Source organism: Oncorhynchus nerka, linkage group LG24 (genome assembly GCF_034236695.1).
Source record: "Oncorhynchus nerka isolate Pitt River linkage group LG24, Oner_Uvic_2.0, whole genome shotgun sequence".
NCBI classification, from domain to species: Eukaryota; Metazoa; Chordata; class Actinopteri; order Salmoniformes; family Salmonidae; genus Oncorhynchus; species Oncorhynchus nerka.
The window spans coordinates 23,008,530-23,022,268 of record NC_088419.1 but is presented as its reverse complement, the minus strand read 5'-3'; the positions used below and the strand labels follow the sequence as shown (position 1 = coordinate 23,022,268).

At 50.5% G+C, this 13,739-nt stretch overlaps 1 protein-coding gene across 5 annotated transcripts in view; it reads right to left on the bottom strand.

The window, feature by feature from the left end:
- The window catches only part of LOC115107674 (DNA polymerase zeta catalytic subunit-like), a 143,216-nt gene that overhangs the window by 26,105 nt on the left and 103,372 nt on the right, over window positions 1–13,739 (bottom strand). For all 5 annotated transcript variants that reach the window (XM_029631181.2, XM_029631182.2, XM_029631180.2 and 2 more), the window contains 4 exons: window positions 13,382–13,497; window positions 12,654–12,772; window positions 12,418–12,536; window positions 8,845–8,986 (listed from right to left, as the gene is read on the bottom strand). In XM_029631181.2, coding sequence (XP_029487041.1) covers window positions 8,845–8,986; window positions 12,418–12,536; window positions 12,654–12,772; window positions 13,382–13,497 — 496 coding nt within the window. The remainder of the gene's footprint in view (window positions 1–8,844; window positions 8,987–12,417; window positions 12,537–12,653; window positions 12,773–13,381; window positions 13,498–13,739) is intronic.

The following is a 13,739-nucleotide window of genomic DNA, read 5'->3' as shown; positions in this document are numbered from 1 at the left end:
GACAAGGTACTGCAGGGAGGAGAGAGGAGAGAGAGCAGAGTGACACATGGTACAGCAGGGAGGAGAGAGGAGAGAGAGCAGAGTGAGACATGGTACAGCAGGGAGGAGAGAGGAGAGAGAGCAGAGTGAGACACATGGTACAGCAGGGAGGAGAGAGGAGAGAGAGCAGAGTGAGACATGGTACAGCAGGGAGGAGAGAGGAGAGAGAGCAGAGTGAGACCAGGTACAGCAGGGAGGAGAGAGGAGAGAGAGCAGAGAGACACAAGGTACAGCAGGGAGGAGAGAGAGCAGAGTGAGACATGGTACAGCAGGGAGGAGAGAGGAGAGAGAGCAGAGTGAGACCAGGTACAGCAGGGAGAAGAGAGGAGAGAGAGCAGAGTGAGACAAGGTACAGCAGGGAGGAGAGAGGAGAGAGAGCAGAGTGAGACACATGGTACAGCAGGGAGGAGAGAGGAGAGAGAGCAGAGTGAGACACGGTACAGCAGGGAGGAGAGAGGAGAGAGAGCAGAGTGAGACATGGTACAGCAGGGAGGAGAGAGGAGAGAGAGCAGAGTGAGACACGGTACAGCAGGGAGGAGAGAGGAGAGAGAGCAGAGTGAGACAAGGTACTGCAGGGAGGAGAGAGGAGAGAGAGCAGAGTGACACATGGTACAGCAGGGAGGAGAGAGGAGAGAGAGCAGAGTGAGACATGGTACAGCAGGGAGGGAGAGAGAGCAGAGTGGCACATGGTACAGCAGGGAGAGAGATGAGAGAGCAGAGTGACACATGGTACACATGGTACAGCAGGGAGGAGAGAGGAGAGAGAGCAGAGTGACATGGTACAGCAGGGAGGAGAGAGAGAGCAGAGTGAGACATGGTACAGCAGGGAGGAGAGAGGAGAGAGAGCAGAGTGACACATGGTACAGCAGGGAGGAGAGAGAGAGAGAGCAGAGAGGAGAGACCAGGTACAGCAGGGAGGAGAGAGGAGAGAGAGCAGAGAGACACAAGGTACAGCAGGGAGGAGAGAGAGCAGAGTGACACATGGTACAGCAGGGAGGAGAGAGGAGAGAGAGCAGAGTGAGACCAGGTACAGCAGGGAGAAGAGAGGAGAGAGAGCAGAGTGAGACAAGGTACAGCAGGGAGGAGAGAGGAGAGAGAGCAGAGTGAGACACATGGTACAGCAGGGAGGAGAGAGGAGAGAGAGCAGAGTGAGACATGGTACAGCAGGGAGGAGAGAGGAGAGAGAGCAGAGTGAGACACGGTACAGCAGGGAGGAGAGAGGAGAGAGAGCAGAGTGAGACATGGTACAGCAGGGAGGAGAGAGGAGAGAGAGCAGAGTGAGACACGGTACAGCAGGGAGGAGAGAGGAGAGAGAGCAGAGTGAGACAAGGTACTGCAGGGAGGAGAGAGGAGAGAGAGCAGAGTGACACATGGTACAGCAGGGAGGAGAGAGGAGAGAGAGCAGAGTGAGACACGGTACAGCAGGGAGGAGAGAGGAGAGAGAGCAGAGTGGCACATGGTACAGCAGGGAGGAGAGATGAGAGAGAGCAGAGTGACACATGGTACAGCAGGGAGGAGAGAGGAGAGAGAGCAGAGTGACACATGGTACAGCAGGGAGGAGAGAGAGCAGAGTGAGACATGGTACAGCAGGGAGGAGAGAGGAGAGAGAGCAGAGTGACACATGGTACAGCAGGGAGGAGAGAGGAGAGAGAGCAGAGTGAGACCAGGTACAGCAGGGAGGAGAGAGGAGAGAGAGCAGAGAGACACAAGGTACAGCAGGGAGGAGAGAGCAGAGTGACACATGGTACAGCAGGGAGGAGAGAGGAGAGAGAGCAGAGTGACACATGGTACAGCAGGGAGGAGAGAGGAGAGAGAGCAGAGTGACACATGGTACAGCAGGGAGGAGAGAGAGCAGAGTGACACATGGTACAGCAGGGAGGAGAGAGGAGAGAGAGCAGAGTGACACATGGTACAGCAGGGAGGAGAGAGGAGAGAGAGCAGAGAGACACGGTACAGCAGGGAGGAGAGAGGAGAGAGAGCAGAGAGACACAAGGTACAGCAGGGAGGAGAGAGAGCAGAGAGACACCGTACAGCAGGGAGGAGAGAGGAGAGAGAGCAGAGTGAGACACATGGTACAGCAGGGAGGAGAGAGGAGAGAGAGCAGAGAGACACGGTACAGCAGGGAGGAGAGAGGAGGGAGAGCAGAGTGAGACCAGGTACAGCAGGGAGGAGAGAGGAGAGAGAGCAGAGTGACACATGGTACAGCAGGGAGGAGAGAGGAGAGAGAGCACATGGCAGAGTGAGACCAGGTACAGCAGGGGGAGAAGAGAGGAGAGAGAGCAGAGTGAGACCAGGTACAGCAGGGAGGAGAGAGGAGAGAGAGCAGAGTGACAAATGGTACAGCAGGGAGAGAGGAGAGAGAGCAGAGTGAGACCATGTACAGCAGGGAGAAGAGAGGAGAGAGAGCAGAGTGAGACACATGGTACAGCAGGGAGAAGAGAGGAGAGAGAGCAGAGTGAGACCAGGTACAGCAGGGAGAAGAGAGGAGAGAGAGCAGAGTGAGACCAGGTACAGCAGGGAGAAGAGAGGAGAGAGAGCAGAGTGAGACATGGTACAGCAGGGAGGAGAGAGGAGAGAGAGCAGAGTGAGACATGGTACAGCAGGGAGGAGAGAGGAGAGAGAGCAGAGTGAGACATGGTACAGCAGGGAGGAGAGAGGAGAGAGAGCAGAGTGAGACAAGGTACTGCAGGGAGGAGAGAGGAGAGAGAGCAGAGTGACACATGGTACAGCAGGGAGGAGAGAGGAGAGAGAGCAGAGTGAGACATGGTACAGCAGGGAGAGAGAGGAGAGAGCAGAGTGACACATGGTACAGCAGGGAGGAGAGAGGAGAGAGAGAGAGTGACACATGGTACAGCAGAGAGAGCAGAGTGAGACATGGTACAGCAGGGAGGAGAGAGGAGAGAGAGCAGAGTGAGACCAGGTACAGCAGGGAGGAGAGAGAGAGAGCAGAGAGACACAAGGTACAGCAGGGAGGAGAGAGAGCAGAGTGAGACATGGTACAGCAGGGAGGAGAGAGGAGAGAGAGCAGAGTGAGACCAGGTACAGCAGGGAGAAGAGAGGAGAGAGAGCAGAGTGAGACAAGGTACAGCAGGGAGGAGAGAGGAGAGAGAGCAGAGTGAGACACATGGTACAGCAGGGAGGAGAGAGGAGAGAGAGCAGAGTGAGACACGGTACAGCAGGGAGGAGAGAGGAGAGAGAGCAGAGTGAGACATGGTACAGCAGGGAGGAGAGAGGAGAGAGAGCAGAGTGAGACATGGTACAGCAGGGAGGAGAGAGGAGAGAGAGCAGAGTGAGACACGGTACAGCAGGGGGAGGAGGAGAGAGGAGAGAGAGCAGAGTGAGACAAGGTACTGCAGGGAGGAGAGAGGAGAGAGAGCAGAGTGACACATGGTACAGCAGGGAGGAGAGAGGAGAGAGAGCAGAGTGAGACACGGTACAGCAGGGAGGAGAGAGAGCAGAGTGGCACATGGTACAGCAGGGAGGAGAGATGAGAGAGAGCAGAGTGACACATGGTACAGCAGGGAGGAGAGAGGAGAGAGAGCAGAGTGACACATGGTACAGCAGGGAGGAGAGAGAGCAGAGTGAGACATGGTACAGCAGGGAGGAGAGAGGAGAGAGAGCAGAGTGACACATGGTACAGCAGGGAGGAGAGAGGAGAGAGAGCAGAGTGAGACCAGGTACAGCAGGGAGGAGAGAGGAGAGAGAGCAGAGAGACACAAGGTACAGCAGGGAGGAGAGAGAGCAGAGTGACACATGGTACAGCAGGGAGGAGAGAGGAGAGAGAGCAGAGTGACACATGGTACAGCAGGGAGGAGAGAGGAGAGAGAGCAGAGTGACACATGGTACAGCAGGGAGGAGAGAGGAGAGAGAGCAGAGAGACACGGTACAGCAGGGAGGAGAGAGGAGAGAGAGCAGAGAGACACAAGGTACAGCAGGGAGGAGAGAGAGCAGAGTGAGACATGGTACAGCAGGGAGGAGAGAGGAGAGAGAGCAGAGTGAGACACATGGTACAGCAGGGAGGAGAGAGGAGAGAGAGCAGAGAGACACGGTACAGCAGGGAGGAGAGAGGAGGGAGAGCAGAGTGAGACGAGGTACAGCAGGGAGGAGAGAGGAGAGAGAGCAGAGTGACACATGGTACAGCAGGGAGGAGAGAGGAGAGAGAGCAGAGTGAGACCAGGTACAGCAGGGAGAAGAGAGGAGAGAGAGCAGAGTGAGACCAGGTACAGCAGGGAGGAGAGAGGAGAGAGAGCAGAGTGACAAATGGTACAGCAGGGGGAGAGAGGAGAGAGAGCAGAGTGAGACCATGTACAGCAGGGAGAAGAGAGGAGAGAGAGCAGAGTGAGACACATGGTACAGCAGGGAGAAGAGAGGAGAGAGAGCAGAGTGAGACCAGGTACAGCAGGGAGAAGAGAGGAGAGAGAGCAGAGTGAGACCAGGTACAGCAGGGAGAAGAGAGGAGAGAGAGCAGAGTGAGACACATGGTACAGCAGGGAGGAGAGAGGAGAGAGAGCAGAGTGACACATGGTACAGCAGGGAGGAGAGAGGAGAGAGAGCAGAGTGAGACACGGTACAGCAGGGAGGAGAGAGAGCAGAGTGGCACATGGTACAGCAGGGAGGAGAGATGAGAGAGAGCAGAGTGACACATGGTACAGCAGGGAGGAGAGAGGAGAGAGAGCAGAGTGACATGGTACAGCAGGGAGGAGAGAGAGCAGAGTGAGACATGGTACAGCAGGGAGGAGAGAGGAGAGAGAGCAGAGTGACACATGGTACAGCAGGGAGGAGAGAGGAGAGAGAGCAGAGTGAGACCAGGTACAGCAGGGAGGAGAGAGGAGAGAGAGCAGAGAGACACAAGGTACAGCAGGGAGGAGAGAGAGCAGAGTGACACATGGTACAGCAGGGAGGAGAGAGGAGAGAGAGCAGAGTGACACATGGTACAGCAGGGAGGAGAGAGGAGAGAGAGCAGAGTGACACATGGTACAGCAGGGAGGAGAGAGGAGAGAGAGCAGAGAGACACGGTACAGCAGGGAGGAGAGAGGAGAGAGAGCAGAGAGACACAAGGTACAGCAGGGAGGAGAGAGAGCAGAGAGACACCGTACAGCAGGGAGGAGAGAGGAGAGAGAGCAGAGTGAGACACATGGTACAGCAGGGAGGAGAGAGGAGAGAGAGCAGAGAGACACGGTACAGCAGGGAGGAGAGAGGAGGGAGAGCAGAGTGAGACCAGGTACAGCAGGGAGGAGAGAGGAGAGAGAGCAGAGTGACACATGGTACAGCAGGGAGGAGAGAGGAGAGAGAGCAGAGTGAGACCAGGTACAGCAGGGAGAAGAGAGGAGAGAGAGCAGAGTGAGACCAGGTACAGCAGGGAGGAGAGAGGAGAGAGAGCAGAGTGACAAATGGTACAGCAGGGAGAGAGGAGAGAGAGCAGAGTGAGACCATGTACAGCAGGGAGAAGAGAGGAGAGAGAGCAGAGTGAGACACATGGTACAGCAGGGAGAAGAGAGGAGAGAGAGCAGAGTGAGACCAGGTACAGCAGGGAGAAGAGAGGAGAGAGAGCAGAGTGAGACCAGGTACAGCAGGGAGAAGAGAGGAGAGAGAGCAGAGTGAGACACATGGTACAGCAGGGAGGAGAGAGGAGAGAGAGCAGAGTGAGACAAGGTACTGCAGGGAGGAGAGAGGAGAGAGAGCAGAGTGAGACACATGGTACAGCAGGGAGAAGAGAGGAGAGAGAGCAGAGTGAGACATGGTACAGCAGGGAGGAGAGAGGAGAGAGAGCAGAGTGACACATGGTACAGCAGGGAGGAGAGAGGAGAGAGAGCAGAGTGAGACATGGTACAGAAGGGAGGAGAGAGGAGAGAGAGCAGAGTGACACATGGTACAGCAGGGAGGAGAGAGGAGAGAGAGCAGAGTGAGACCAGGTACAGCAGGGAGGAGATAGGAGAGAGAGCAGAGAGACACAAGGTACAGCAGGGAGGAGAGAGAGCAGAGTGAGACATGGTACAGCAGGGAGGAGAGAGGAGCGAGAGCAGAGTGACACATGGTACAGCAGGGAGGAGAGAGGAGAGAGAGCAGAGTAAGACCAGGTACAGCAGGGAGAAGAGAGGAGAGAGAGCAGAGTGAGACAAGGTACTGCAGGGAGGAGAGAGAGCAGAGTGAGACACATGGTACAGCAGGGAGGAGAGAGGAGAGAGAGCAGAGTGAGACATGGTACAGCAGGGAGGAGAGAGGAGAGAGAGCAGAGTGAGACATGGTACAGCAGGGAGGAGAGAGGAGAGAGAGCAGAGTGAGACAAGGTACTGCAGGGAGGAGAGAGAGCAGAGAGACACGGTACAGCAGGGAGGAGAGAGGAGAGAGAGCAGAGAGACACGGTACAGCAGCGCGGAGAGAGAGGACAGGGAGAGAGGGCAGAGTACAGTGAGACATCTCATCTGACTTTCTCAGTAGACTGATCACTGACAACTCCTCTCTATCTAGTTTAGCTCAGTCTTTATATAAAGTTCCCTTGTTCCCTTTGATCATCTTTCCTTTCATTTGTGGTATGAAGTACTAATTCTGACCATCCACTGAACAATCACCAATTCCTAGATCCCAGAAACAGACTGACACCTTCTAGTCTACCACAGAGGGGGAGGTAGAGGTGAGCCAGACAGACACATTCTAGTCTACCACAGAAGGCGAGGTAGAGGTGAGCCAGACAGACACATTCTAGTCTACCACAGAGGGGGAGGTAGAGGTGAGCCAGACAGACACATTCTAGTCTACCACAAAATGGGAGGGAGAGGTGAGCCAGACAGACACATTCTAGTCTACCACAGAGGGGGAGGTAGAGGTGAGCCAGACATACACCTTCTAGTCTACCACAGAGAGGGAGGTAGAGGTGAGCCAGACAGACACATTCTAGTCTACCACAGAGGGGGAGGTAGAGGTGAGCCAGACAGACACCTTCTAGTCTACCACAAAGGGGGAGGGAGAAGTGAGCCAGACAGACACATTCTAGTCTACCACAGAGGGGGAGGTAGAGGTGAGCCAGACATACACCTTCTAGTCTACCACAGAGGGGGAGGTAGAGGTGAGCCAGACAGACACATTCTAGTCTACCACAGAGGGGGAGGGAGAGGTGAGCCAGACAGACACATTCTAGTCTACCACAGAGGGGAAGGTAGAGGTGAGCCAGACAGACACATTCTAGTCTACCACAGAGGGGAAGGTAGAGGTGAGCCAGACATACACATTCTAGTCTACCACAGAGGGGGAGGTAGAGGTGAGCCAGACAGACACATTCTAGTCTACCACAGAGGGGGAGGTAGAGGTGAGCCAGACAGACACATTCTAGTCTACCACAGAGGGGGAGGTAGAGGTGAGCCAGACAGACACATTCTAGTCTACCACAGAGGGGGAGGTAGAGGTGAGCCAGACAGACACATTCTAGTCTACCACAGAGGGGGAGGTAGAGGTGAGCCAGACAGACACATTCTAGTCTACCACAGAGGGGGAGGTAGAGGTGAGCCAGACAGACACATTCTAGTCTACCACAGAGGGGAGGTAGAGATGAGCCAGACAGACACATTCTAGTCTACCACAGAGGGGAGGTAGAGGTGAGCCAGACAGACACATTCTAGTCTACCACAGAGGGGGAGGTAGAGGTGAGCCAGACAGACACATTCTAGTCTACCACAGAGGGGGAGGTAGAGGTGAGCCAGACAGACACATTCTAGTCTACCACAGAGGGGGAGGTAGAGGTGAGCCAGACATACACCTTCTAGTCTACCACAGAGGGGGAGGTAGAGGTGAGCCTGAACTTCAACTGCCCTAAATGAGAGGCATATCAGCTACATTGGACAGTGAGTGAAGCAAGGTTATTATAGTAAACGAAAACTAAAATCATGAAAAAAACAATTTAGTAAACAAATAAATAAACCAGTTTAAAAAAATAAAGCTATACTGGAACTATCTTTGATCCCAAAACGAAGTAAAAATAAAACAGTCACGAAATTTGTTCAGTTTTAGTAATTATATATATATTTTTAATGTAAATGTGGTTTTCAAGCTTTTGTGGGGATTTAAAGCTAACAATCTGGCAGGTAAATGCAGCCAGGAGATGGCCATTTTTCCAAATAAGAATAGTTTGTGTATCACTAGATAACTAATGGGGGGTAGCCAACTTGATTCTTCTAACGTGTACAGAGATATACTATCTAAATTCGATCACTCGTCTCATAGAATTTTTTTATCAACCCCTACAAACATGTCCAATAATTATAATCCACATTTGTTGTTGCTGCAGGATTATTTTGCTGCTGTGAAACTGATTTAGATAGATCTGTACTATTAAAGTTAAAAAGCATTGGATTGGTGTCACCAGATTCCTTTGCACCAGTCTCTGTGCTCTTCCTTTTAAATCCAAGTGACATTGAGGTTGGCTTTACAATTTAAACCTAACCTAAACTATGACCTGACCCGTCACCTTATATATTACTGACCCAAGTTGCAGGAAGTGACATCCCAAAAAACAAACTATACAACCCAAATGGCTCCTAGCCTCCCACACATTCCTTCTATCCCGACACTAAAACTAAATATTAACATTTCGATACAACAAAAACTAAATCAAAATGTGTAAATCAGGTCAGAAAACAAACTGAACATAAACTGAATTTTAATATATATAAATGAAATTAAATAGAAAAACAGTTTACTATAATACCCTTGGCACGAAACACCATGTTGTACCTGTAGCAGGGAGGAGAGAGGAGAGATCAACACAGTGTTAATTCACATCTCATAACGTTCCAACGTGTGCTGGGTCCTGACCTGGGATCCCCTGGTGAGCACGTGATAGAACTGGATCCCAAACACCCTGGCCAGCTCGCTGGTCCTGCCGATGATGTCATGTTGCTGGAGAAGCTGCATGGTACCGCCCACCCGGCTAACATAGTGGTCCACCACCTTCCACCTGGCAGACATACAACACAGTCGGGGTCAACTTCATCCAGGAAATCAAAAGTACTGCAGATATAAAGACACGATTTATCGTCTGTTTCAACTGAATTGGTATGAAGAACCAATAAAGAGTTTATCACCAAAAAATTGTGACTATAGTCAGGGGCGCAACTTTTGTGTGGGGGGCGGGGGGCATAATTATTATTATTTTTTTTTTTTATCTAGTCGGATAAACACTCCAAACAGCCTACTGGACTGGTTAGAGACGTCCGCATGGTCCTAAACCACACGGTTGCCTCAGTGAAAGTTGCACCCCTGACGATAGTATTAATGGGAGCACATCAATGAAATCAAATTTTATTAGTCACATACACATATTTAGCAGATATTATTGCAGGTGTAACGAAATGCTTGTGTTTCTAGCTCCAACGGTGCAGTAGTATCTAACAATTCACAACAATAGACACAAATCTGAAGTAAAATAATGTAATTAAGAAATATATAAATATTAGGATGAGAAATGTCGGAGTGGCATTGACTAAAATACAGTAGAATAGAGTATGTACATATGAGATGAGTAAAGCAGTATGTAAACATTATTAAAGTGACTACGGTTCCATTATTAAAGTGGCCAGTGATTCCATGTCTATGTAAATAGTGCAGCAGCCTCTAAGGTGCAGGGTTGCGTAACCGGGTGGAAGCCAGCTAGTGATGGCTGTTTAACAGTCTGATGGCCTTGAGACAGAAGCTGTTTTTCAGTCTCTCGATCCCAGCTTTGATGCACCTGTACTGACCTCGCCTTCTGGATGGTAGTGGGGTGAACAGGCCATGGCTCGGGTGGTTGATGCCCTTGATGATATTTCTGGGTGCTGTAGGTGTCCTGGAGGGCAGGCAGTGAGCCCATGATGATGCGATGGGCTGACCGCACCACCCTCTGGACAGCCCTGCGGTTGCGGGAGGTGCAGTTGCCGTACCAGGCGGTGATACAGCCCAACATGATGCTCTCAATTGTGCATCTGTAAAAGTTTGTGAAGGTCTTAGGGGCCAAGCCGAATTTCCTTAGCCTCCTGAGGTTGAAGAGGCGCTGTTGTCTGTGTGGGTGGACCATTTCAGATTGTCAGTGATGTGTACACTGAGGAACTTGAAGCTTTTCAACTTGAAGCTTTCCACTGCGGTCCCGTTGATGTGGATCGGGGCGTGCTCCCTCTGCTGTTTCCTGAAGTCCACGATCAGCTCCTCTGTTATGTCGTCTGCAAACTTGATGATTGAGTTGGAGGCTTGCGTTGCCACACAGTCATGGTTGAACAGGGAGTACAGGAGGAGGCTGAGCACGTACCCTTGTGGGGTCCCTGTGTTGAGGATCAGTAACGTGGAGGTGTTGTCTCCTACCTTCACCACCTGGGGGCGGCCTGTCAGGATGCCCAGGGCCCCAAGATTAATGATGAGCTTGGAGGGTACTATGGTGTTATAGTCAATGAACAGCATTCTTACATAGGTATTCCTCTTGTCCAGATGGGATAGGGCAGTGTGCAGTGCGACGGTGATTGCATCGTCTGTGTATCTATTGGGGCGGTATGCAAATTGAGGTGGGTCTAGGGTTCAGGTAAGGTGGAGGTGATATGATCCTTAACTAGCCTCTCAAAACACTTCATGATGACAGAAGTGAGTGCTACGGGGCGATAGTCATTGAGTTCAGTTACCTTTGCCTTCTTGGGTACAGGAACAATGGTGGACATCTTGAAACAAGTATGGACTGTGTCTGTAAACACTCCAGCCAGCTGGTCTGTGCATGCTCTGAGGACGTGGCTAGGGATGCCGTCTGGGCCGGCAGCCTTGCGAGGGTTAACACTCTTAAATGTCTTACTCACGTCGGCCACAGAGAAGGAGAGCACACAGTCCTTGGGAGCGGGCCGCGTCGGTGGCACTGTGTTATCCTTAAAGCGGGTCGAAGAAGCTATTTAACTTGTCTGAGAGCAAGACGTCGGTATCCGCGACCTGGCTGGTTTTCCCTTTGTAATCCGTGATGGTCTGTAGACCCGGCCACATACGTCTCATGTCAGCCGTTGAATTGCGACTCCACTTTGTCTCTGTACTGACGTGTTGCCTGTTTGATTGCCTTATGGAGGGAATAACTACACTGTTTGTATTCTACCATATACCCAGTTACCTTGCCATGGTTAAATGCGGTGGTTCGTGCTTTCAGTTTTGTATGAATGCTGCCATCTATCCACGGTTTCTGGTGTTGGTATTGGGAACCACATTGCCTACACACTTCCTCAGTCACCGTGTCTGTGTATACGTTAATGTTATTCTCAGAGGCTACCCGGAACATATCCCAGTCTGCGTGATTAAAACAATCTTGAAGCATGGATTCTGATTGGTCAGAAGAGTGTTAAATAGACCTTAGCATGGGTACTTCTTGTTTGAGTTGATAGGAAGGGAGGAGCAAAATGGAGTCGTGATCTGATTTGAAGAAGGTAGGGCAGGGAGCGTCTTGCAGGCATCCCGGAAGGGGGATTAGCAGTGATCGATTGTTTTAGCAGCGCAAGTACTATAGTCAATGTATTGATAGAACTTTGGTTGCGTTTTCCTCAAATTTGCTTTGTTAAAATCCCCAGCTACAATAAATGCGGCCTCAGGATATGTGGATATGTGGTGTTCAGTGTAGCTCCTTGAGGACCGTCGTGGTATCGTTTTGAGGGAGAATATACACAACTATAACCAAAGAAATGTATCTTGAGAGGTAATGCGGTCTGCATTTGATTGCGAGGTATTCTAGGTCGGGTGAACAAAAGGACTTGAGTTTCTGTACGTTATCACAATCACACCATGAGTAGTAAATCATGAAACATACACCATCGCCTTTCTTCTTCCCGGAGAGTTCTTTATTCCTGTCTGCGCGATGTACTGAGAACCCAGCTGGCTGTATGGACAAGGACAGTATAATCGTAGAGAGTCATGATTCCGTGAAACAGAGTATGTTATAGTCCCTGATGTCTCTCTGGACGGAGCTCCTCACCCTGAGCTCGTCCAGAGACTGAACATTAGCGGGTTATATACTCAGAAGCGGTGGCTGGTGTGCACGACTCCTGAGTCAGACTAGAAGTCCACTCCGAATACCTCTCCTCCACCGGCTGCATCTTGGAGCAGCCTCTGGAATAAGTTAAATTGCCCTGGGGGGTACGAACAAAGGATCCAATTCGGGAAAATCATAATGCTGGTGAGTTACCACCGCTCAGATATCCAAAAGTTATTTCTGTCTGTATACAATAACACAAAAAACATTCTGGACTAATAATGTAAGAAATAAGACACAAAAAAACAAAATACTGCAAAGTTGCTTAGGAGCAAGAAGCAGAGCTGCCATGGCTGTCGGCTCTTGAAAAGAGAGATCAGCCAGGTAAATGGGTGTGAGTGTATGCAGTAGGATGGTGTATTGCCCACCTGTACAGGTCAGTGTTGTGGTCGAACCAGTCTGACAGGGAGCGGGGGCTGTACAGGGGGAAGCGCTGGTGCAGGACGTGGAAGGCCACATTCTCAAAACTGTAGTTGTTCAATGTCACCTGGGGGAAAAAACTATGAAATACACACTTACAAATGACCTAAGAAACCAAAGCATCTGGTGGTTATGTTGTTAAAATAAAAGGGAAGTGATTAATAACGTCTGCAGCAGCAGCTACCTCAGTCTTCATAATTCTCCACAGGTCGATGACGATACGTCCGATGATGTGTATCTCTGTCATGGTGTCTGCTCTATACTCGTCTCTCTCTGCTGCGAAATGGTTCTCTTTGGCGTTACCTGAAGACAACAGACATACAGACGTTATTACACCCATGGAGGAGCAGCCAGACGACATTCTCCTTTGACCTGGATAGAATGGGTATAGAGCAGTAGAACGTCAGAAATAAACCTGCTCGAGGTTTCTGTATGAGTGCCAATATACTGTATTTGAATACACTGGAGTGGAGCATAAATTCACTCCCACAATTGCACAGTATTTTAATCAAATCAGATTTCAAATAGAACACCCCCATGCTACGAAACACAATACTTTACCTAAATCACAGAGAAATATCTACACTCAATAAACAAGCTCTCAAGCTGTGGATTAGCTACATTACACGGCTTCCTTTAGGAGAGGAAGTGCTTATTTTATTCTCGCATCAGACCTGTTTTATAGGAGCTAAAAGGTGTGAGTGAGCAGTGTTGTGGCAGCAAACAGGGCCAGGGTCAGCGCCACCCTACCAAATATGTAACAAACAAAACACATATCAAGCTGTGTAATTAACAATTGTCACTGTTTCCTTTAGGAGAGGAAGTTCATATTCTTCCATCAATCAGACTATTTGTATTGGTAATAAAGCAGTGTTGTTGCAGCAGAGGGGGCCAGGATCAGTGCCACCCTACCTGGTACCCGGGAAAGCTGCTGGCACAGGTCCACACCGAGTGCTGATGCCCGCTGGAGGAGGTAGCCCCAGGAACGCATCTGGACCTCGTAGCCCACCAGGATGTCTGGGTCAAACCTGCCATGACAGAACAGCGACTTACATGACAGGAGAAAGAGCAGTACAAATGTTTAACACGGGCCAAAACAATATAGAGTATTTTAGATTACTTACAAATGTGAACAAATACACACAGTACCAGTCAAAATGTGGACACACCCACTCATTCAAGGGTTTTTCTACATTTTAGAATAAGTGAAGACATCAAAACTATGAAATAACATGTAGTAAATCATTAAGTAACCAAAAAAGGGTTAAAT